We start from the raw sequence: 23531 nt of genomic DNA, 5'->3' as shown, positions 1-23531 counted from the left end.
AATTTTCCCTTACGGATTTCATAAAATACTACCAAAACATTTGAAAAGTTGAATAAAAATTTATTTTTAGTAATTTTATGTGAAAAAGTTAATAAATGCAAAATGTATTTGGAGAACTGAATTAGTTTACCAAGGATCACAATTATAGGCTGCTGGTGTATAGCAGGAGGCCACTGAAGAGATTTGCTTTGAAAACAGACAAGGCAATCTCTTCCATTGATAGCTGTACAATGATAATTTATTAAACAATTGAACATCCATTTTTCTGCCTACAATGCACTCAGTATTCTCCTGCCTGTTGATCACAGGCATTAGCATTCTGAGAAAAACTTCCCTTTGGACATATATCCATTTATAACGAAGAATTCAATTGGAGAAAAGAGTTTGTGTTATGGAAAATTGCAATATACTGTAAACAGTTTTATTAGGAATACAATCTCTCCATAATATAGTGGTCTCCTCCCCCTCACCCTCCTCCTCTCCTCACCCTCCACCTCTCCTCACCTTTCCTCCTCACTCTTCCTCCTCACCCTTCCTCCTCTCCCCTTCTCCCCCTCCCCCTCCTCTCCCCCTCCTCTTCCCCCTCCACCTCCCCCTCCCCTCTTCTCCCCTCCCCCTCCCCCTCCACCTCCCCCTCCCCCTTCCCCTTCCACTCCCCCTTCCTCTCATTCCAAACTCACTCACTCCCAAATTTGAAGATTCAAAAAAAAAAAAAACACTCAGCAGGTCAGGAAGCATCTGTGGAAGAAGAAATGGAGTTAATGTTTCACATCCTGGATCTATTTTGTCAAGGACTAGAAATGTATATTTTGTTCTTTCCACAGCAGCTAGCTGACTGCTGAGTATTTCCAGCATTTTCTATTGTTATTTTAGATTTCCAACAGCTGGATGTTTGCTTTTCAGGAGCAGTCCAGGTCACCATCACATATTGCCTTTCAAGTCTTTGTAAATTAACTTATCTGTCCAAAGTCTGGTTTAGAAATGTTATTTTGTCTGAAGCCTAAGCCAAAAGGGTAAGTGCCTGCAGGAGAACATAAACTTTGGTCCAGGTCCACTGGCAAATGCATTTGGATAGGATTAATTAAATTTGCCTTCCTTTGGCATCCTCACATAGACAACAAACCAAGCTTTGAAAAGGGTACATGACTTGCAGAGTTACTATTTCCTGTTTAAAACCTTACTTTTATTAAAATAGATAAATGGGGCTTAATCACTGGCAGAGGATTCATCTAATACTTGCACATGTCCACCATACATCAGGCTGTAAGGTAATAGCTAACTTTTGTACTGTCGGCTAAGATATTTCCTTTTATAGGAATTTCTGGGCGTCTATTTTCTGTCATCGAAGGAATTCTTGGAGAACGCTTATGTTCTGGCAGTGTTGCTCTTTCTCGCACTCATTCTGCAGAGGACATTTTTACAAGCTTCCTACTATGTGGCCATTGAAACAGGAATCAATTTGCGTGGAGCCTTACTGGTGCGTAAGAAAGTAAACTAGACTTTGTTGTTCCCTGTTTACTGTCACGTGATAATTCTGCTTTATCTTAAGGCTGATCATTTTGGTAAAAGTCTGCAGCTCAATTTAGAGGGCTCAATAAGAAATGTTGCAAGTAAGATTGCAATAGAACCTTACAGATAGTTAACTGGCTTTTTTGACCAGCAGATATCTGCAAGTATAATTGTCCTGATGTTTTGTATAACACGTGTATGTGTTCAGGACAGAGAAACATTCAATAATAATCATTGCAGATACTACCCACCCTGCAAACTGCCTTTTCCAAAAGATCTCTTCTGGAAAGCACCACAGTACTATTAAAACAAAACTTAACACCATCTTAAAAGTTTATTCTCTCAGAAAGTTAATCTGATCAACCATTCTAGTTAGTCCCACCCCCACCCCCTCTATCTATTACCCCAGTCATTGTTCTCCCATGTAAGCAGTTTTAGCTGCTTGTTATAATGCTGTTTACATTGTAAATGCATGCTGGTATTTATGCACATTTCATTCTAAATCCATACATCAATCTCTAACTTTATTTTATATATATATAAATTATTCTTTATAATTGTTGATTTTTTTTGTTTGTATTGCATGATATGGCAATACATCATATCAAATTCTTCATATATGTATAAATGCACATGGTGAATAAAGTTGATCCTTGATTCGTGATCCTTCATTGCGTTGTGTGGGTTCAGATGGTCTCTTTGGTTTGCCCTCTTGTGCCTTACAGTCAATCAAGCACTATTGAAAGTCCAGTCACTGTTGTAGCAGTTAGCGTCAGTCACCAACTTGAAAACAGCAGACTGAAGATAATCATGCTTTTGTTATTGGTTGAATGTTAAGTATTACCAGGTTACCTGTATAAACTTGGTGATTTTCTGTGATTTTCATGTTTACCTGTAATTTATTCCTCAGTCAATAGTTAAAAACAATGTGTTTTAGAAAGTTTCGTCCAAAATTCATTCCATTGATGTCAAGGATACGAATGAATGACTCAGTGTGCTTGTGGGCATAATTGGCAGTGTAAAGCTTATTTCATTGCACATGATACATTGGCCCTTGTGTGCAGTCGACATTTTCATTAACATATTCACATACAAAAATGCAAAAATGCACACTGAGTGCTCTGTTCTCCAGCATTTAGATAGATTCTTCCCTTTGCCCCATGTGATATGGAGATAAGAGTATTTTAAAGCAGTTTCAGTCTGCACTTGATTGCAAAGATTGTACAATGAATTATATTGTACTTCATCCAATAGATTCCCCTCAAATAGGGGTTGTTTTCCAATCTAAGGATGTTCCCAGACATTTTGAGATGCCTCTGAGTGCGTCCATGTCATTAAATCTAATGCCTTCAAAAGCTACACTTAATGATGTTATGTTTCCAATTCATTTTAATGATTTATTATTATAATAAGTTTCTATTACAAGGCACTAATGCTTGTAAATCGTTTTTAACAGTTTACAAATTGCATTAGACGTTACGCCAAATGTTTAGGAACATTCATGGTAATGTCTGTCTGTGAACATTTGTTTTCTCCTAACTGATATTTTAATCCTTGTATGATTACATAAATACTTCTAACCGGTCTTCTGGGTCTGTGTCTGCTCATTCTTCCTGCCATTATTGGTGATTGTATTCAGATATCTAGGACCCAATCACGAGGAAATCTGCAGATGCTGGAATTTCAAGCAAATTAAGAATTTCTAGGACTCAATCCTGGTTTTGGATTCAGATTGATTTTATCACATGTGCATGTTAACATACAGTAAAAATTGTTATTTGCATTAACAACCAGCACACCTATGTTCAGCAGAACACAGAACACAACTAGCAGCAAAACAAGCCCCTTTCTCCACTCCCACCGACCCACTCACGTGGACAGTCACCCAAACCCAGGACCAGCCTCCAGGCTTCAACGCCCTGATCTCAGATTGATCTTTGGACTTTGGTCTTCGATACCGACCCCTCTAACTAGCTGATGACTGAGCCATGAACTCCAGGCTTGAGATCCACATGCGCTGCCTCTTTAACAAACCTCTGTCCGCTCTAGCTTGCTTTCTTTCTTTAACAAATGAGCTTGAAAATATGCAGTGCTTTCTATGGCCAAAGCACTTGAGTGTTAATAAGATTCTGTTAATGAGATTCTCAGAATATGGGAAATGGAAGAGTCAAGATGCACGCAGTCTGATCATTCTGATCATCAGTCTGATCAAAAGGTATTGTGATAATAACTGCTTATCTGTTGCCTCAGGGTGAGAAATACCATTCTATGTCTGTTCAATCTTTTATTTATCCACTTTCATATCTTCTCCTAATCTGTGTTTGTCTGATTGTTCTCTGGGAAAGTGTCTTAGGATATCTTCCTATTTTAGACCATAAGATTTAGGAGCAGAATTAGGCCATTTGGCTTTGCCATTCTATCATGGTTGATTTATTGTCCCTCAACCCCATAATCTTTGATGCCCTGACTAATCAAGAACCTATAAAGCTCCAGTTTACATATGCCCAATTACTCGACTTCCACAGTCATCTGTGGCAATGAATTCCATGGATCCATCACCAGATTATCATGAAGATACTTGGGTTTTTGCTACTTTTAATGCTCTGCCAAATCTCAGGACATTGCAATTTTCTGAAGCCTTGCATTTACGAAGAGGAATGCTATTGTATGGAAAAAATATTGTATTTTACACTCTAATTTTTCTTGCTTGTACGGGATGGAAACTTTGCAGAAGTAGTGAAATTGTTGATTACTCACACTGATTGACTGAGCCACCATTGAAATTCCGATACCCGTCAAGAAACCTTGTGCTGACTTAGCTTCCTTATCTTAATAGACAATAGGTGCAGGAGTAGGCTATTCAGCCCTTCGAGCCAGCACTGCCATTCACTGTGATCATGGCTGATCATCCACAATCAGTACCCTGCTCCTGCCTTCTCCCCATATCCCTTGACTCTGCTATCATTAAGAACTCTATCTAACTCTTCCTTGAAAGCATCCAGAGAATTGGCCTCCACTGCCTTCTGAGGCAGAGCATTCCACAGATCCACAACCCTCAGCGTGAAAAAGTTTTTCCTTCAGGTTCTGAATGATTATTTAAAAGCTTTATTTTATGCTTTTAGTATATTTGAATGCATCAGAAATGTTTCTTTGAAAAATAAAGAACTTTCATTGTCACGGGTTGGAGAGATGTAGGTTTTCTTAATCACTAAATGATGTTGAACTGAAATTTTTAGTGAAGAAGGATTTACAACCTTCTATGGACCCTACCTTATCCATCAAATTTCTGCCTGTTTATCCTGATTTTAACACTCCTGCCAATAATAGATAAGATTGTTATGACCCAGGAGACCATTTGGACCATTAACATTGCTGCTTCCTCTGAGTAGCCCCTTTGACCCCTTGTTATTTAACTGTGAACCTGCAGTTTAATCTCTCTCCATTAATTCCTTTAGCCGCTTATCTACATTGAGGGGTAATTTACATAGTTAGTTAATCATCAATCATGACTTTGAACCGGGGAAATTTACCCGGTCTCAGGGAGAACATGTAAAGCCCACATGGAGAGCACTGGGATCAGGATTGTACCAGGGTTACTGGAGTTGTGAGATCTACTGTACTATCTATTGCCGGGTAACTTGAGACAGATGAGACTGCAGATGCTAAATGCGGTCCAGAGAAAGGGTCTCAACCCAAATCATTGACTGTCTATTTCAGTCCACAGATGCTGCCTGACCCACTGAATCCCTCCACCTTCTTGTCAATTGCCAGGAAACTTGGTTTAAGCAAGATAAGTGTTTAAACTGGCCAGGCTTTGGTATAACATTGCAAGAAAATAGTTTTAGAAAAATTTCAACATGTTCAATTTAAAGTACATCAGCCATGTACAGAATTATTAATGCCCATTATGCTGTTTATGCTTATTTGCTGTACTGGGAACAAACTGCCGCTGTAAGAATAGATGGAGAAGTGAGTCAGTTTACGGAAATCAAGAGAGGCGTTAGACAAGGGTGTGCTTTCTCCGTAATAATAAATACAGTGAAACAATAATTTCAGATATGCGGATGACACTGTGTTAATTGCAAGTACGGCGGAAGAACTACAAAACTTGATATAGTTTTTGAAGGAAGTGCAAAAATGGGTCTATCAATGACAAAGAGACAGAATATGTGGTGATATCCAAAAAAAAAGGAGATTCCTATCTGCAGGCTGAGAATAAACGGGGAAGACATAAAACAAGTACAGAACTTTTGCTACTTAGGAAGCTGGGTGACATCAGATGGCAGGTGCGACATGGACATCAAAAGAAGAATAGGGATGGCAAAAGACACCTTTACGAGAATGAAGAGTATACTGACCAACACTAAGCTAGGCATGACAACCCGCCTCTGAGTACTGAAATGTTACGTTTATCCAGTTATGTTATGTGGCTCAGAATGTTGGACAATATCTAGTAACATGAGGAAACGAATTGTAGCAGCAGAGATGTGGTTTTTGAGGAGGATGCAAAGAATATCATGGACAAAACGAATACCTAACGAAGATGTCATGAACAGAGCAAGAACAAAAAGAGAAATAATGTATGAGATCATGAAAAGGCAATGTAACTTCATTGGACATGTGATTAGGAAAGAGGAGTTAGAATGCACGGTAATTATGGGAAAGATTGAAGGGAAGAAAGCAAGAGGAAGGCAAAGACAAATGATGATGGAGACAGCAGCTAGAGAACTGGAAATGAATACCAGTGAATTGATCCACTTGACCCGAAACAGGAGTGTGTGGGCCATGGCAGTCAAAGCTCAAACTGGGCACGGCACCTGATGATGATGATGATGATGCTTATTTGATTTACATGTTAATTACTGCTCCTACTTGTACCTAACTTTTACATTTTCTCCTCACTAGCACTCTATAGACTTCAAAAATGACAGTTTGTTTTCCTTCTTTAGGCCATGATCTACAACAAGATTCTTTGTCTATCCACCTCCAATATGTCAATGGGGGAAATGACGCTGGGCCAAATCAATAATCTTGTTGCCATTGAAACAAACCAGCTGATGTGGTTCCTCTTTCTTTGTCCTAATCTGTGGGCCATGCCAGTTCAGGTAAAGTACTCTCATAAGATATTGCTAACCATCTAGGTACTTAAAAAAAACATAGAGTTGGAAATCAACAGGTAAATGTACTGTGTTCAGTAGAGAGCTGATTGCTGTATTAAACTCATGCACTGTTGTCTTGGCATTGAAACCTTCAAGGTAATACAATGCAGCCCTTTGAGCAGACTAGTTAAATTTCTGCTTTTGCGTTGACACTTTACAGCTGTCTCAGTCTCAGGCTTCAAGAGGTCCTTGATAGTTATTGTTGCAGAATAGTAGAGATGAGGAGGCGTTTCTTTAGTCAGAAGGTGGTGAATCTGTGGAATACATTGCCACAGGCGTCTGTAGAGGCAAATTCATTGGGTATATTTAAAGCAGAATTTGATAGGTTCTCGATTAGTAAGGGCATCAAAGGTTACAGGGAGAAGGCAGGAGAATGGGGTTGAGGAGAATAATAAATCGGCTTTGATGGAAAGGCAGAGCAGACTGAATGGGCTAAATGGACTAATTCTGCTCCTATATCGTACGGTCAAATGATCTGAACTTCATCGGTGCTTGGTCTGATTGTGGGACCTTGGAAAGCAGTGGGACCCAGCCTCTGTCATTGAACACTTTCATGTTGACTTTTGAAGGAAAGCAGAAGCTGACCTTCCACAGACAGGAAGGTGACACTCTCTTACCCCCTTCAACGCTCCATCATCTCCGATGGAGTTCCCGTGTTGGCACTCCCTACGCCTAAAATCTAACTGCTGAGAATTCCAAGGGCAGTCTTTAGCCAGGCATGAGAGACTGCGCTTATAGCCTGCCCTCTTCCTCTTGGTGACTGATGAACTCCTGGGCAAACCAACAGGTGATTTAGATAGGTTCCTCTCCACTGAAAGTAGTTAGCTGATGGAATATAGGAGGTGTTAGCTAAGTGTGCTAGTTCACCCATTATATTTTCAGTGGTCCTGTAGAATAATTTTTGTGTTGTAGTGAAAGTAATGTATTTGGGCCTCTGGGTGTTTTAGATGGTGCAGAAATTAAGAATTTGTTCTATATATCTGGAAGGAATCAGTTCAACGTATGGGGCTGTACAATGGGACGTATACCAGTCCAGGGTAAGCTGTTGTTTGAGCCAAAGTTAATGTGGCCATGTTCAGGAATGAGGTGCATTGTGCACTGGTTACCGAACTGCCTTCAATAGCCAGACAATGTGGAGAACTAAAGAGTGGATCACCGGGGCACAAAACCGCAAGACAAAGGTGCAGGCAACACACGCAAAATGCTGGAGGAGCTCATCAGGCCAGGCAGCATCTATGGAAAAGAGTACAGTCAATCTTTAGGGCCGAGACCCTTCAGTGTGTCCTGCTGAAGGGTCTCGGCCCGAAATGTCGACTGTACTCTTTTCCCTAGTGCTACAGAACACTACATAAAATACAATAAAAGATGTGCATTCAGTGGCCACTTTATTAGGTACACCTGTACATGTTCTTGTTAATGCAAATATAGAATCAGCCAATGATGTGGCAACAACTCAGCGTATTAAAGCATGCAGTCATGGTCAAGAGGTTCAGTTGTTGTTCAGAACGAACATTAGAATGGGGAAGAAATGTGATCCAATTGGCTTTGACCAGGGAATCATAGTTGATGCCAGATGGGGTGGTTTGAGTATCTCAGAAACTACTGATCTTCCAGGATTTTCATGCAAGCAGTCCCTACAATTTACAAAGGATGGTGCAAGAAACAAAAAAACATCCAGTGAGTGTAAGTTCTGTGGGTGAAAACACCTTGTTAATGAGAAAAGTCAGAGGAAAATGGCCAGACCACTTCAAGCCGTCAGGAAGGCTACCGTAGCTTAAGTAACCACGTGTTACAATGGTGGTGTACAGAAGAGCATCTCTGAATGCAAAACACGTTGAATCTTGAAGTGGATGAGCTACAGCAACAGAAGACCACAATCATACTCAGTGGTCACTTTATTAGTTACATGTGGTACCTAATAAATGGCCATTGAGTGTAAATAAGATATACAAAGAGACAAACAGAGGAAAAACAGTGAGATGGTGTTCGTGAGTTCATTGTCATTTCAAAATCTGATGAGGGAGGGGAAGATACTGTTCCTAAATTTTGAGTGTGTGTTCAGGCTCCTGTAGGTCCTCCTGATGGTAATAATGAGAAGAGGCATGCCCTGGTGGTGAGGGTGCTTAATGATGGCTGCCACCTTTTTGAGGTATCACCTTTCGAAGATGACCTCGATGGAGAGCAGGATAGTGCCCATGATCCTCAGCTGTACAAGTCTAACTGTGGCTGCAGTCTCCACCAGCAGTCTACATTCTTACTGACCATTGCTTGGTAGGCAAGCCTTTCAGTTGTAGAATCAAAATTGGGCAGTTAGTGTCCAAGTGGTTAAGGTGTTTGTCTAGTTACCTCAAGGTCGCTAGTTCGAGCCTCAGCTGTGGCAGTGTGTTTGTGCCCTTGAGCAAGGCACTTAATCACACATTGCTCTAGTGTCTGTGCGAGGAGTGGCACTCCACACAGACTTCCAATCTGCGCCTTGTAAGGCATGAAAATGCCCGACGCAGGCCTCTCATGGTCTGAGTCGACGTTCCCTCCCTCCCTAACCTTAACCGCCAATTTCTGAAAGCAGAATTTACATAGTAATGTGTTGTTGATATCGACGGGCGTGGTTGTGTTTGATTTTGAAGCGTGCGGTGAGATTGCAAGAGCTGGAGAACTGACTGCACCTCAACACAGCTAACCTAATTGGGACAGTCAAACGGCAGAAATAAGGAACATGTTAGAGGGGAGGGAGGAAGCTGGCCATGTGAAGGTGAACTCATCTCAGGTAGGGGTTGAATGGGAGTGGGACAAAGCAGATGGTTCTCTTGAGAATATTAGTGTAGTGATCCATTAATAATTTTTGAGGTAGAGATTCAGGTCTTCCTGGGCTGCCTGGTAATTCCTGTCCTCTGAGTTTAAGCAGACGTTATGTCTATTGAGACTAACTATGGCTTCAGCTTTTGGCAATGGTTTTACAATGAAATAAAAGTAAAGAGAATTTGTAGGCATCAGGATCACTTTTTTTTGCTGCTCTGTTATCATTTTGGTTAAAGCTTCAGGATTTGCCCCATCCAACCATGAGGTAGGACTTTATTGTGTTTCTATAAGTGTTGGGGGTCCATGCACCCAACCTGCTAATTTACCATGTAGAAAACCAACAAATGCTGTCAAAATTCCGGCAAGAGCAGAACCCTTCCCCACCATCACCAGCACACTAGCCACTCTGAACCCTAGGATAATAATAAGTCTTCAGAGATTACGTGTTCACTTCAACAAACACTAAATGGTCATGTAGAAAGAGTTTCTATCCTGGTCTGCCAGGCTTGAAAATTATTCCCTTACGTTCTTTTTTAACTAAACCAGGTCACATTTTGAAATTTGTTCACTTTCTAAAATATTGTAGAAATAACATGTAGAAGTGAAAATAAAGAAAAAGATGGCGGGAAATCTGAAATAGAAACAAAAAAATGCTGGAAACAGAACAAGTGCATCTGTTGAGTGTTTTTGATTGTTAAATTACCTGAAATTTGAACTCTCTTGCTTTCTTCATTGATGCCACCTGACCTGCTGCATGTTTCCAGCATTTCCTGTTTGAATTTAAGTTTGCCTGTTGTGCTTTAATGCCCCACCATTGACTGGGGCCCAGTACCTTCAGAGGGGAGTAGGCAGTGAGTGCCAGTGGAGTATTCAGGGATTGACACGTCTTTCAAGGGTGCCTGCTCTGGGACTCAGAAATACTGCGAGGTCAGAGGTCTGCAATCATGAACTTATAGTGTGGTGTTTGCTCCTATTCACAGATCATCATGGGTGTGATCTTGTTGTATTACATGCTGGGAATCAGTGCTCTGATTGGCGCATCCGTCATAGCGCTGCTCGCTCCCATGCAGTACTTCATAGCAACCAAGCTCGCGGATGCACAGAAGAGCACGTTGGTAAGTACCACATTCGTAACCTGGAAGACAATGTGGCTTCACCCGGGACAATATTCACTCGCTCCACGAGGGATTCCATTTATTGATTGGCTAGAAGATTCACTTGAAGTGAAGAGTGGGATTTCTTTATCAGTGATAGGTTTGGGTCAAAGTCAAAGTGGAGTTTATTGTTATGTGCACAAGTACACACATGCGTAAGTGCAATGTAAAACTTGCTTGTAGCAGCATCACGGTTACATAGCATAATTTAAGCAGTATCACAAGAAGAACATAAATAAATATGTTTAGTAATGCTCACAAAATGCTGGAGGAACTCAGCAGGCCAGGCAGAATCTATGGAGACGAATAAAGAGTTGATGTCTTGGGTGATACCCTTCATCAGTTGATGTCTCGGGTGATACCCTTCCTCAGGACTGGAAAGGAAATGGGAAGAAACCAGGATAAGGGGGTTGGGGGAGGAGAAGGAGAACAAGCTGGCAGGTGATAGGTGAAGCCAAGTGAGGGGGATGGTGGGTGGGTGGGATGGAGTGGATGAATTGAAAAACTGGGAAGTGATAGGTGGAAGAAGGAATCTGATGGGAGAGGAGAGTGGACCATGGGAGAAAGCGAAGGAAGAGGGGGGCACCAGAGAAGGTGCTAAGTGAGTGAGGGGAAGAGCAGAGATGAGAGAAGAACCAGAATGGGGCTTGAAATTGGAGAGAAGTGGTGGAGGAATAAATTACTGGAAGTTGGAGAACTCAGTGTTAATGCCGTCGGGTTGGAGGCTATCCAAACGGAATATGAGATATTACTCCTCCAACCCGACAGCATTGGCTGTAGAGGAGCCTGTGGAGCAATTTCAGAATGGGAATGGGTGTGGAATTAAAATGGTCAGCCACTGGGAAATCCTCCCTGTTGTGGACTGAGCGAAGGGGCTCGACAAAAAGGTCCCCCATTCTATATCAGGTCTCACCAATGAAGAGGCCACAGTGGGAGCACCAGAGACAGTAGGTAACCCAGAAAGACTCACAGGTAAAGTTTCACCTCATCTGGAAGGACTGCTTGGGTCTCTGATTGGTGGTGGGAGAGGAGATGAATGGGCAGGTATAACACTTGTTTTGCTTGGTGGGATTAGTGCCAGGACAGTGATCAGTGAGCTAGGACAAATGGACGAGGGAATCATGGGGAGTTCCCTGCTTAAAGCAGAGAGTGGGGGAGGTAAGAAGTATTTGTTGGTAGGGTCCTACTGAACATGGTGGAAGTTGTAGAGAATGATGTATTGGATATGAAGGCTCACGAGGTGGTACATAAGGATAAAAGGAACTCTATCACTGTTAGAGTGATAGGGGAAGATGAATGAGAGTGGATATCCAGGAAATGGAGCAGACACAGGTGAGGGCAGCATTAATGGTATTATTAATTATGTATAATTAATTAAATAGCAATTAATGGCAATTACAAATAATGCTATTTTTACAAGAAGGAAGCAATTAGAACAAAAAAAAAAGTTCATTTTGGTGCAAAGTGATCAAAGTTCTTAAAGTTGCTAAACTGTGTTGACTTGGGTTTTGCCAGTTGGTTCAACAACTGGATAACTGAAGGGAAAGTAGCTGTAGTTGAACCTAGTACTGTGGAATTTGAAGCTTCTGTACCTCCTGCTTGATGGTCGCTGTGAAAGGATTGCATGGCCCGGATGGTGATGACCTTCGATCAGAGGCGTTGCCTTCCTGAGGCAGTGAGTGTGCAGGTACACCGATGGTGGGGAGGACGTGCCCGTTATGTATTCTGCAGTGTAAGCTGTTCTTTGCAGCTTCTTGTGTTCTTGTGCATTTGAATTACCGCACCAGATTATGATGCAACCAGTCAGGATACTTTCAACAGCACACCTGTAGGTGTTTGTTCAAGTTTGGTGACAAACTGAACCTCCACAACCACCTAAGAAGGAAAAGACACAAGCACACATTTCTTATGATTGCATCTCTATTCTGGGCCCAGCACAGATTATCCAATACAGTATGTTAATCTCCAGGAATTTAAATCTGCTGATTCTCTCCATAGTCAATCCTCCAATGTAGAGTCAATCCCTCCTTTCCTAAGTCATCAACAGTCTCTTTTAGTTCTGCTGGCATTGAGAGAGACTTTGTTGCTGTGGCACCACTCAGGCAGGTGTCCTATCTTGCTCCAGTAAATGTCTCATCAGCAGGGTGGGAGATTTGCTCAGGTGGAAGGCAGGTGGTTAGCTTCATGGATTACCAACAATTACTAGTCTCCAAACTCTGAATTATTAACCAAATTCAAATTAATCAGACTTTTACTGGTTGACCGTCCCCCTCACCTTCAAGCTGACTATCCCTCCTCTCCACTGCATCTCCAAACTGACCTTCTGCCCCACCTGACCTCCCAGCACAGGACACTGGTCAATGAGCAAATTGTATGGTGAGTTCAAGGGTCCATACTACCTCCCTGCCGTCCTCTTCTGTGTGGCGATCACCCATTCCCTCTCTGCCTGAACGTTCTAAAGCTGCAGAGTGACCACCTCACGAAACATGCTGTCCATGTAGCTCTTGGCTTCTGGGTGTACACCGTGTCCACCGCTCCAACTCAAACTCGTTGCGTAAGCAGGCCTCGTAGAATAGGACATTCCATTGAAAGAAATCTCTGTTGTTTATCTGGATAAACCAACTCTGCTGAGCATCTTCAGTTAACTGCCTGATCCAGTCCTGTTGCAGCATTTCAACACAAAATGTCGATAGTTCCTTTCCTCTCTCCCCCACCAACCCCAAGGATGCAACTCAACTTGCTAAGTTCCTCCAGTGGATTGTTTGTTGATCCAGATTCCAGTGTCTGCAATCTCTTGTGTCTACTTAACAGCAGCAGTGGAGCATTATGGCACAGGATGTGCAATTGCAAAGACTATATACTTAACATTTAGAGTTGAAGTGGAGTCATACATCACAGTTATTGATATTTGTGTTTGGTTTCTATTCATCCACAGGACTACTCCACAGAAAGACTGAAGAATACCAATGAAATTTTGAAGGGCATCAAACTTCTGAAGCTCTATGCCTGGGAGCACATATTTTGTAACAATGTGGAGAAAACACGAATGCAAGAGCTAACCAGTCTCAAGAGCTTTGCACTCTACACATCCTTATCCAGTATGCATTGACCACAATTGCCTGTCGCTGCAGATATCATTAACATTTTAAGATAAAGGTTTGGTGGGCAGGCTGGCAGACATTGAGCAGGTCGGGATGCAGCTCCCCAATTCACCAATCCCACTTTACTATGTTAGTGTGTTAAGAAATCAGAATCAGGTTTATTATTCCTTACATGTTGTGAAATTGATTGCTTTGCTGCAGCAGTACAGTGCAAGATTTTTTTAAAAAGTTCTATAAGTACACATATAAAAAGAACTAGTGTAAAGTCAAATAACAATGTACTGTTCAGGAGTTCATGGCTATTCAAAAAACTGGTGGTGGAAGGGAAGAAGCTGCTACTATAATGTAGAGTGGGGGACTTCAGGCTCCTGTACCACATCCCTGGTGGTGGTAATGCAAAGAGGACATGGCTTTCAGGTAAGGGGTGGGAAGTTCAAGGGGGATATTAGAGGAAGGTTTTTCACTCAGAGAGTGGTTGGTGCGTGGAATGCACTGCCTGAGTCAGTGGTGGAGGCAGATACACTAGTGAAATTTAAGAGATTGCTAGACAGGCATATGGAGGAATTTAAGGTGGGGGGTTATATGGGAGGCAGGGTTTGAGGGCATTGTGGACTCGTCTTGGATGGTGAGGATAATGATGGAAGCTGCCTTGAGGCACTCCCTGTTGAAGATGTGTTGATGGTTGGGAGGTTTGTGCCCATTATAGAACTGGCTGAGTCTCTCATTCTCCGCAGTCTCTTGTAGTCCCTTGCACTGCATAGCAGGCTGCACTGCAACCAGCCCAAATGCTCTCTAGGGTGCACCTTCAGAAATTTTCAAGAATCTTGTGACGTACCAAATCTCAAAGCCTTACCAAAGTAGAGCTGTTGGTGTGCCTTACAACAATGCTGTATGTCTACATGGGTCATTGCTGTTGTTTACCATAGATAGAAAGGAAGGAAAAACTGATAGTATCTCATGCATTGAGCAGATCAACACCCATTAGAAACATTTTGCAGTCATAGTACCCTGCAACACAGACCTACAGGAAGACTTCGATGTTCCTTGGACCAAGGTTATTTGGCATCAGAAGTGCAATGTATTGCTGGTATTTACTTTAAGATGGTCTCAGTTATGGATTGGGTAAACACTCTTGCATCCAGATCAGAAGAACCTGATCAAGCTAGACTCCAAATTCATGGAATTAAGTTCTAGGCTGATACAGCAGTTTGGTACTGAGGGTGCATGATATTGTTAGAACTGCTGACAGTTGGATATGGACCTAAGTTGAGGTCCCATCTGCCCTCAGGCAGATATGAAAGATCCTATTGCACTAGAAAGGTTCCATTAATCTGGTCATTATTAGCCAATATCTGAGATCAATGGTCATGCTGTTTATGGGAGATTGTTATGTGTGTTTCCCACAGTATAATAACAGCTGCACTTTTGAAGAGCTTCATTTGTTGTAAAACTCCTTTAGATGTCCTGAAGTCAGGGACCGAACTATGTAAATCCTCAATATTTTTTCAAGCACTTTTATTTCTGTACACCTACAATTGGACCCACTGTTATTTGTCTGAAGGATCTTGAAGGGACAGGAGACTGTTCTTTCCCATAACATATATGCTGAAGTGACTAATCCAGTTGCTTTTTGGTCTCCTCTCATTCAACCCAATGTTTTTTCCCCTCTCCAGTGTTTATGAATGCAGCAATACCGATTGCGGCTGTATTGGTGGTAAGTGAAAATGTAATCAAAACTTGGTACTTTCCTCTGTCTTCCTGAATATTTGAACAAGTTTTGTCATTTTGAGTTTTGCTCTGTAGGTTTGCAACCATAAGTTAACAGATGGTTTCCATTCTACCATTGTATTTATAAGTAGCTAAAATAATATGATAATTGAAGTCTTGAAATTCTGTAAGAAAATGCAAAATTGGAATTGTCAGGTTACACATTATCAAAGTTGCTGGTGAACGCAGCAGGCCAGGCAGCATCTCTAGTAAGAGGTACAGTCGACGTTTCGGGCTGAGTCCCTTCATCAGGACTAACTGAAGGGAGAGCTAGTAAGAGATTTGAAAGTGGGACGGGGAGGGGGAGATCCAAAACGATAGGAGAAGACAGGAGGGGGAGGGATGGAGCCAAGAGCTGGACAGGTGATTGGCAAAAGGGATATGAGAGGATCATGGGACAGGAGGTCCAGGGAGAAGGAAAAGGGGAGGGGGGAAAAACCCAGAGGATGGGCAAGGGGTATAGTCAGAGGGACAGATGGAGAAAAAGGAGAGAGAGAGAGAGAAAGAATGTGTGTATATAAATAAGTAACGGATGGGGTACGAGGGGGAGGTGGGACATTAGCGGAAGTTTGAGAAGTCAATGTTCATGCCATCAGGTTGGAGGCTACCCAGATGGAATATAAGGTGTTGATCCTCCAACCTCAGTGTGGCTTCATCTTTACAGTAGAGGAGGCTGTGGATAGACATGTCAGAATGGGAATGGGATGTGGAATTAAAATGTGTGGCCACTGGGAGATCCTGCTTTCTCTGGTGGACAGAGTGTAGGTGTTCAGCAAAACGATCTCCCAGTCTGCGTCGGGTCTCGCCAATATATAGAAGGCCACATCTGGAGCACCGGACGCAGTATATCACCCCAGCCGACTCACAGGTGAAGTGTCGCCTCACCTGGAAGGGCTGTCTGGGGCCCTGAATGGTGGTAAGGGAGGAAGTGTAAGGGCATGTGTAGCACTTGTTCTGCTTACAAGGATAAGTGCCAGGAGGGAGATCGGTGGGGAGGGATGGGGGGGATGAATGGTCAAGGGAGTCACGTAGGGAGCAATCCCTGCGGAAAGTGGGGGGGGGGAGGGAAAAATGTGCTTAGTGGTGGGATCCCCTTGGAGGTGGCGGAAGTTACGGAGAATAATATGTTGGACCCAGAGGCTGGTGGGTGGTAGGTGAGGACCAGGGGAACCCTATTCCTAGTGGGGTGGTGGGAGGATGGAGTGAGAGCAGATGTGCGTGAAATGGGGGAGATGCATTTGAGAGCAGAGTTGATGGTGGAGGAAGGGAAGACATCTCCCTGTCCTGGAATGAAAAGCCTCATCCTGAGAGCAGATGCGGGGAGACGGAGGAATTGCGAGAAGGGGATGGCATTTTTGCAAGAGACAGGGTGAGAAGAGGAATAGTCCAGATGCAAGAGACAGGGTGAGAAGAGGAATAGTCCAGATTGCAAGAGACGGGGTGAGAAGAGGAATAGTCTCCTGTCTTCTCCTATCATTTTGGATCTCCCCTCCTCCTCCCACTTTCAAATCTCTTACTAGCTCTTCCTTCAGTTAGTCCTGATGAAGGGTCTCGACCTGAAACGTTGACTGTACCTCTTCCTAGAGATGCTGCCTGGCCTGCTGCGTTCACCAGCAACTTTGATGTGTGTTGCTTGAATCTCCAGCGTCTGCAGAATTCCTCGAGGTTACACATTAGTTCACTGAACACATTGAGGTATATAGTTGACTTGTGTAGTTCTCTCCAGCATCCAGTGGATTGTTTTTGACCCTACCTGCTGCCCACTTTGCTTCAATGACTGCACTAATGGTTTATTGCCACAGGGCAGCCAACATCTTGCAACAGCCCTGAAGGTGACAACCAGGCTTCTCGGTGATATGTCATAAAACACGGGCACGGCTTAGCTCTTGTCGCCCCTGGTAACTGGGTTATCTGATAAATGGCAAATTTCTCTGATAATTGGGCTTTAATAGTAGATGAAATTAATTTAAACAATTAACGCATCAAAACTGTTTAATAAAATTAAATATTAACTAGAATTGATATTTTCAAAAAACACATCAACATGCTGTTGATTGGTTTAAACAAGTTATGAAGAGAAACAGTGGAAAATGAAGCTAAAGTTAGCTATTTTGACTTTTATTTTAAATAAGGCCACTGATTTCATTCAAATGAATGGAGCCACACTAGGTGTGAATTAACACGAGTGGCCTGATGTGAGATGTATGTAGTTCCTCACCCTGGTATGTACAGAATCTTCCTGGGCTCAGTGGGTTGTCCAGGGATAGAGCAAGTGGGAAGAAACAGGAACTTCTGCCCTTCTGCCAATCCTCTACTGTTAATGTTTGCTGTGTGAAGGTGCAGGAATCTGGATTACGATCAATGTTTTGCACCTAATCAGTGGTTGGATCTGATCTATTTGCCAGTGCAACTAGCCCTGTAGAGCAGGTAGATATTAAATGTGAAGGACCAGCCAGTTCACTCCTATCACCTTACTGGTCACAGATCCGCTAGTGTTGGAGTTGTTGACTAAGTAAGGCAATAGGTCTGGGTCAATGGTATTGACGTGATATACCAAATATGCAATAACAGAGCAGCTGCTCATCCTGGACTTTTATAGAGTTAAAAAATTTTGTTGGTATTATCTAATTAAACCTACTCATTTCATTTACACTCTGCTAGACAATGATCTGAAAGGAGAACCATAAACAGCAGGCTATGGCTCTAAGCAGAACTGGAAGTTTTGCCAGTGCAGAGAAACTAAGACAAATTAATAATGATATGACCCCCTTGCTAATCAGGGGTTGGCGTTGCTGTAACATCACTAATAGCGTAGGAACATGGTTTGAAGAAATCTTTCTGAAATCATTGTAATGATTTTAATAGTTTTCAGTTGGTTGTCAATGCACAAGCTATTCACTGAAACCTAAACTGAATCAAAAGCAAAAACATCAGACTATTAGTGGCTGTCCAGACACTGTCCTTTAATTCAAATATCGTTCGCTCGTCCATCGTCGACGTCGATGAGGACCTCAACACCATTATGATGGTGTCGAGACTAGCGCGTGATTTGGATTTAAGTGAGGGAGAGTTGCGCAGTGTCAGCCTCACTCTCTCTTCCCAATTCCCATCTGGATCCAGTGGCAAGACAGAGTCGAGACGGTTGGAGCTGGGACTAGGCGCAGTGGATGACCAGTACGTCTTCTGTGTCTTGTCGTGCTCTACATGTTACAAGACGCTTGCAGAGACTGCCTTCTTGACCGTTGGAACTTCCATTGGTCCCGTCCGCTCATTCCGCCGGAGTCTGTCTTACATGCTGGGATAGACAACTCCCTATCTCACCGAGGGTTTGAGACCCGTTGGCTACCCTCACCTGGTTTAGCCAGCTTGTCGAAGCCGTTGCCCGGGGTGTGGCCAGGGTCGCATGCAAATAGTTACGGGGAGCCACTGGTGAGAGCTGAGTGCCAGGTGGGAACCAAAGGTGGACTAACCACCTTGAAAAGGACGCGACATGCTCCCCCACCAGAGGTGCTACCCCTCCCTGACTCCCCATATACCCCAATTCAAATATAACCACCCGGCAAAGCCATTGTGCTTCCTTTCTCTATTGGGGAATGAGTTAATGGTGCAGTGATCAGGTGAGAAATGTTGAAGATCGTAACTTTTAGTGTGATCAATAATTAGAACTTTATTCTGCTATTTTCCAGACCTTTGTGGCGTACACACACTTCGACTCACCGAATCTGTCCTCTGCTGTAGCCTTTGCCTCTTTGTCCCTGTTCAACATCTTGGTGACCCCCCTATTTCTGCTGTCCACTGTGGTCAGATTCACAGTTAAAGCTTTAGTCAGGTACGGTACTCATTTATAACTTTTAAAATTGCCATTCCTATTTCACCAGCTTGGAAAACACACTTCACCAACAAATGATTGGACTCTGAAGTGTGGAAGCTTACTACTATTTCCAGAATGACTGAATTGTATAAAGTAATGGAAGATGCAAATGTTAATGGCCACATTTCAACGTTAGTTTCAGTAATTTTTGAACGGCACGAAGTTTGTTAAATAGGCAGCCTCATTTTTAAACAGCAAACAATCCTACTCAATATAATAATGAGAAAATACTGGATACACTCAGTAAAAAAAAGATTAGTGATGTAGAAGTTCTTTGGTACCTGGAAAGATCTATTAGGTGTGGTTGATCCCCTCAGATCAGTGAATATTTTTATGTCGAGGGCTCTGTGCTGCAGAATGTCTGTTGCACATGAGGGACATGCAAACGAAAAGGTGGTTCATGCTTCTGAGAAGGGATCTTACGGACCAGCTCTGAACATGTGTATGTGGTGTTGAGTGGTGAACAGTTGGATGCTGGGTTTGTCATTGGGTTTGAGGGATGCTGGTTTTGCAGCCAACATTTGGGAAGGATGGGGGAATGTCGTGCTGGGAGATGCAAAGGCACACTGGTCTGAGGGGTACCTGCAGTAGACCTCACTGACGTGGACTTGCAACACCAGCTTGGTTAATTCTCATTTAAGTTTGGGCGTCATGGTAGTATTGTGGTTAGCACGTTACTTTACAGTGCCAGCGGTGAACAATTGGGATTTAATTCCCGTCATTGTCTGTGATAAGATTGTACGTTCTCCCCATCACCATACGAGTTTCCTCCCACGGTCCACAGATGTGCAATTACTGTTAGTGAGCTGTGAGCATGCAATGTTGGCGTCGGAAGTGTGATGACCCTTGTGGGCTGCCCAACACAATCCTCACTGATTTGATTTGACACAGAACAGTGCATTTCACTGCATGTTTGCATGATTCAATGTGCAGGTGACAAATAAAGCTAATCTGTCTTTCAAGTAGCAACGAAGCCAGTGAACTGTTGTTGTGAAGTTTAGAACCTTGGAGTAGCCCTTCATGTAGTAATTAAGTGAGTGAGCCCATATTTCCTAATTCAAAGAACACTCATTGAAATGTATAATGCTTGATAAGTGGGTTGATGAAAGGAAGTTCTCCTCAGCTAGAGATTCCAGGGTTATGGGCTGACATTTAAATTAAGATGTGGGGCTTTAAAAGGAGTGCGAATGGTTGGAATTCTCAACCTCAAGCATTGACAAATATTCAACCACTGGGCATATTAATCATGGTAATTCTTGGATTTTATTCACCAGGAGAAGCAATGAAAGATAAGGACAGAGTTGGAAAATAGGTTAGTGTAAAAGTGCTTCCATGATCGTCATGAACAGTAAAACAGATCCGTGGGTTGTTAGATTTGTTCTTTGCCCTTCTTATGCAGCTACTTGGGTTAATGAACTATCACATTAAGCCATACAAACAAGGAGATGTTCAGTTTTGATACCCAATCTGTGGTGAGTTAATTGATGTCTAATTCTGAGAGTGCAGGTAGAATAGCTGTCCTTAATGCATGTCTTATTGTAATCTGATGCTTCAATTGAAAACAGAGAACTCAAGCCTCTGATATCCCTTCACAGTTTTATAGTGACTATTTGCCTTCATCTTGAGAAGACCTATCCTAGATGGCACTTATGGTCTACTCGAGACCTGCCAGTGAGTCATGGCCAGTGGTTCATGAGGTGTAAGAAGAGAGGAGTAGAAAATATCTTATGAGATCCTACTAAATCCTGATGAAAGGTCTCGGCCCAAAACGTCAACTATTTATTCCTTTTCATAGATGTTGCCTGATCTGCTGAGTTCGTTTAGCATTTTGTGTGTGTTGCACTGGATTTCTAGGATGTGCAGGATCTTTTGCATTTACTGTATGTCCCACTAAATCCTTCTGCTTTTCCCACTTCAATTCTTCACAGATATCCTGGATCCACACAACAATCTCAGGCGTTACTCCCAGAATTTCCATTCAGTGTTAAGATGCAGAGAGAAGCTGCCATGAACACTGACAATGAGGCAATAAGCCCATCATACAAAATGCTGATTAATTTTAACATTTGGCCAAACCTCACATCATGACATTGATGCCTTTATATTGGGTAGACAAGATGACTAAAATGCACTTTTGACTGGCCTTCGAAAGTAATCTACTGACAAACATTCTCATTCAGAATGCCACTGCTAGACTTTTAACTAAAACTAGGATGAAGAAGCATATCACTCCTGTCTTAACTATTTTGAAAATTAGAATTGAACTACTTCATTTTTATGGAAAGTACTCCGTAAATAAGTTGTTGTTGCTGTTATTATTTGACAACCCGTGACTTTGAAAGCTTTCAAAGTCAAAATGTTTAGATATTTAAAAACACTCAAATTATTGACTGTCAAAACTAATTCACATCTTAAAATCTTAAAGCAATTATGATTAGGAAAAACTAAACCATTCAAAAATATTAACCTCTAACCTGATGGAAATTATACAGAGTTCTCCCATCTTGTCTGATGTGGAGTATTCAAAATGTTATGCTCCTTCCAGGAATCGAACATCAGAGTGCTCATGAAAAATACTGCAAACAGCTGACAGCAACAGTGGCAGCAGAGTGGCGTGGCAATTCGTGTAAATGCTATTACAGCACCAGCAATCACCAATTGGGTTTTAGTTCCTTTCGCTGCCTGTGAAGAGTTTGTATGTTTTCCCATGACTGGTGGGTCTCCTCTGGCTACTGTGCTTTCCTCCCACATTCCAAAGATGTACAGTTAGGTTAGTGAGCTGTGGGTAAGCTTTGTTGGCTCTGGAAGCAAGGCATCAGTTGTGGACTGCCCAGCACAATCCTTACTGATTTGATTTGATGCGAACGATGCATTTCACTGTCTGTTTCAATACACATGCGACAAGTAAAGCTAATCTTAATCTTTTGAAGCTTGTATTGGTGTGTCGTGAAGTTCCCATCAGTTACATGAGGAAATAGCAGCTCTAATAGACTGCTGATCTATCTCCATCGAATCTGGGTCTCTGATTTCTAAAAGCACCATCATAAAGGTACTTGTGACAAGAGAAAACCTGCAGTTGCTGGAAATCCAAGCAACACACACAAAATGCTGGAGGAACTCAGCAGGCCAGGCAGCACCTATGGGAAAAAGTACAGTCGAAGCTTCAGGCTGAAACCCTTCGGCAGGACTAACCACCCTATTCTTGTTGTACCTTGCTTGAAATTTCAATTGGATGAATGTCAAAGAATTTGAATCCATGCCCCTTTCACACATTTAGCTCAATGAGCATCAAAGAAATACAGATTCTTATCCAGTTGTACAGGCATGAATATCAGTATTGGGGTCAGATTACAAGACCAAGAATGGACTAGTAATCTGAGTGGCCTTGTTCGAATCTCATCATAGTATTCTAGAATATGAATTATGATGGTTAAAACAACCAGCAGTAAAATGCTCATCTCAAGGAGGCGTGGGTGCTGCTCCAGACCTCCGATGACCTGGGTTTGATCCTGACCTCCAGTGCAGTCTGTGTGGAATTTGCATATTCCCCTGTGACTGTGAGGGTTTTCTCTGGGTGTTCCAGTTTGCTCTCTCATCCCAAAGAAGTGCAGGTGACGGGGTTAATTGGCCACCGTCAATTGCCCGAGAGTACAAGTGAGCTAGGGGTGGGGTGCAGCTGATAGGAATGCAGGAAGACCATAAGACCATAAGACAAAGGAGCAGAAGTCAGCCATTCGGCCCATTGAGTCTGCTCCACCATTTTATCATGAGCTGATCCATTCTCCCATTTAGTCCCACTCCCCTGCCTTCTCACCATAACCTTTGATGCCCTGGCTACTCAGATACCTATCAATCTCTGCCTTAAATACACCCAATGACGTGGCCTCCACTGCTGCCCATGGCAACAAATTCCATAGATTCACCACCCTCTGACTAAAAAAATTTCTTCGCATTTCTCTTCTGAATGGGCGCCCTTCAATCCTTAAGTCATGCCCTCTTGTACTAGACTCCCCCATCATGGGAAACAACTTTGCCACATCCACTCTGTCCATGCCTTTCAACATTTGAAATGTTTCTATGAGGTCTCCCCTCATTCTTGTAAACTCCAAGGGATACAGTCCAAGAGCGGACAAGTGTTCCTCATATGTTAACCCTCTCATTCCCGGAATCATTC

At 42.5% G+C, this 23531-nt stretch overlaps 1 protein-coding gene across 7 annotated transcripts in view; it reads left to right on the top strand.

The window, feature by feature from the left end:
• The window catches only part of LOC140186899 (ATP-binding cassette sub-family C member 9-like), a 193634-nt gene that overhangs the window by 66085 nt on the left and 104018 nt on the right, over positions 1 to 23531 (top strand). For all 7 annotated transcript variants that reach the window (XM_072241652.1, XM_072241653.1, XM_072241650.1 and 4 more), the window contains exons 8-13: positions 1316 to 1477; positions 6459 to 6614; positions 10445 to 10579; positions 13554 to 13716; positions 15393 to 15433; positions 19173 to 19315. In XM_072241652.1, the coding sequence (XP_072097753.1) occupies positions 1316 to 1477; positions 6459 to 6614; positions 10445 to 10579; positions 13554 to 13716; positions 15393 to 15433; positions 19173 to 19315 (800 nt within the window). The remainder of the gene's footprint in view (positions 1 to 1315; positions 1478 to 6458; positions 6615 to 10444; positions 10580 to 13553; positions 13717 to 15392; positions 15434 to 19172; positions 19316 to 23531) is intronic.

This window comes from Mobula birostris, chromosome 23 (assembly GCF_030028105.1).
Source record: "Mobula birostris isolate sMobBir1 chromosome 23, sMobBir1.hap1, whole genome shotgun sequence".
Taxonomy (NCBI): domain Eukaryota; kingdom Metazoa; phylum Chordata; class Chondrichthyes; order Myliobatiformes; family Myliobatidae; genus Mobula; species Mobula birostris.
The sequence above is the reverse complement of the archived record's forward strand: the minus strand, read 5'-3'. Positions and strand labels throughout refer to the sequence as shown.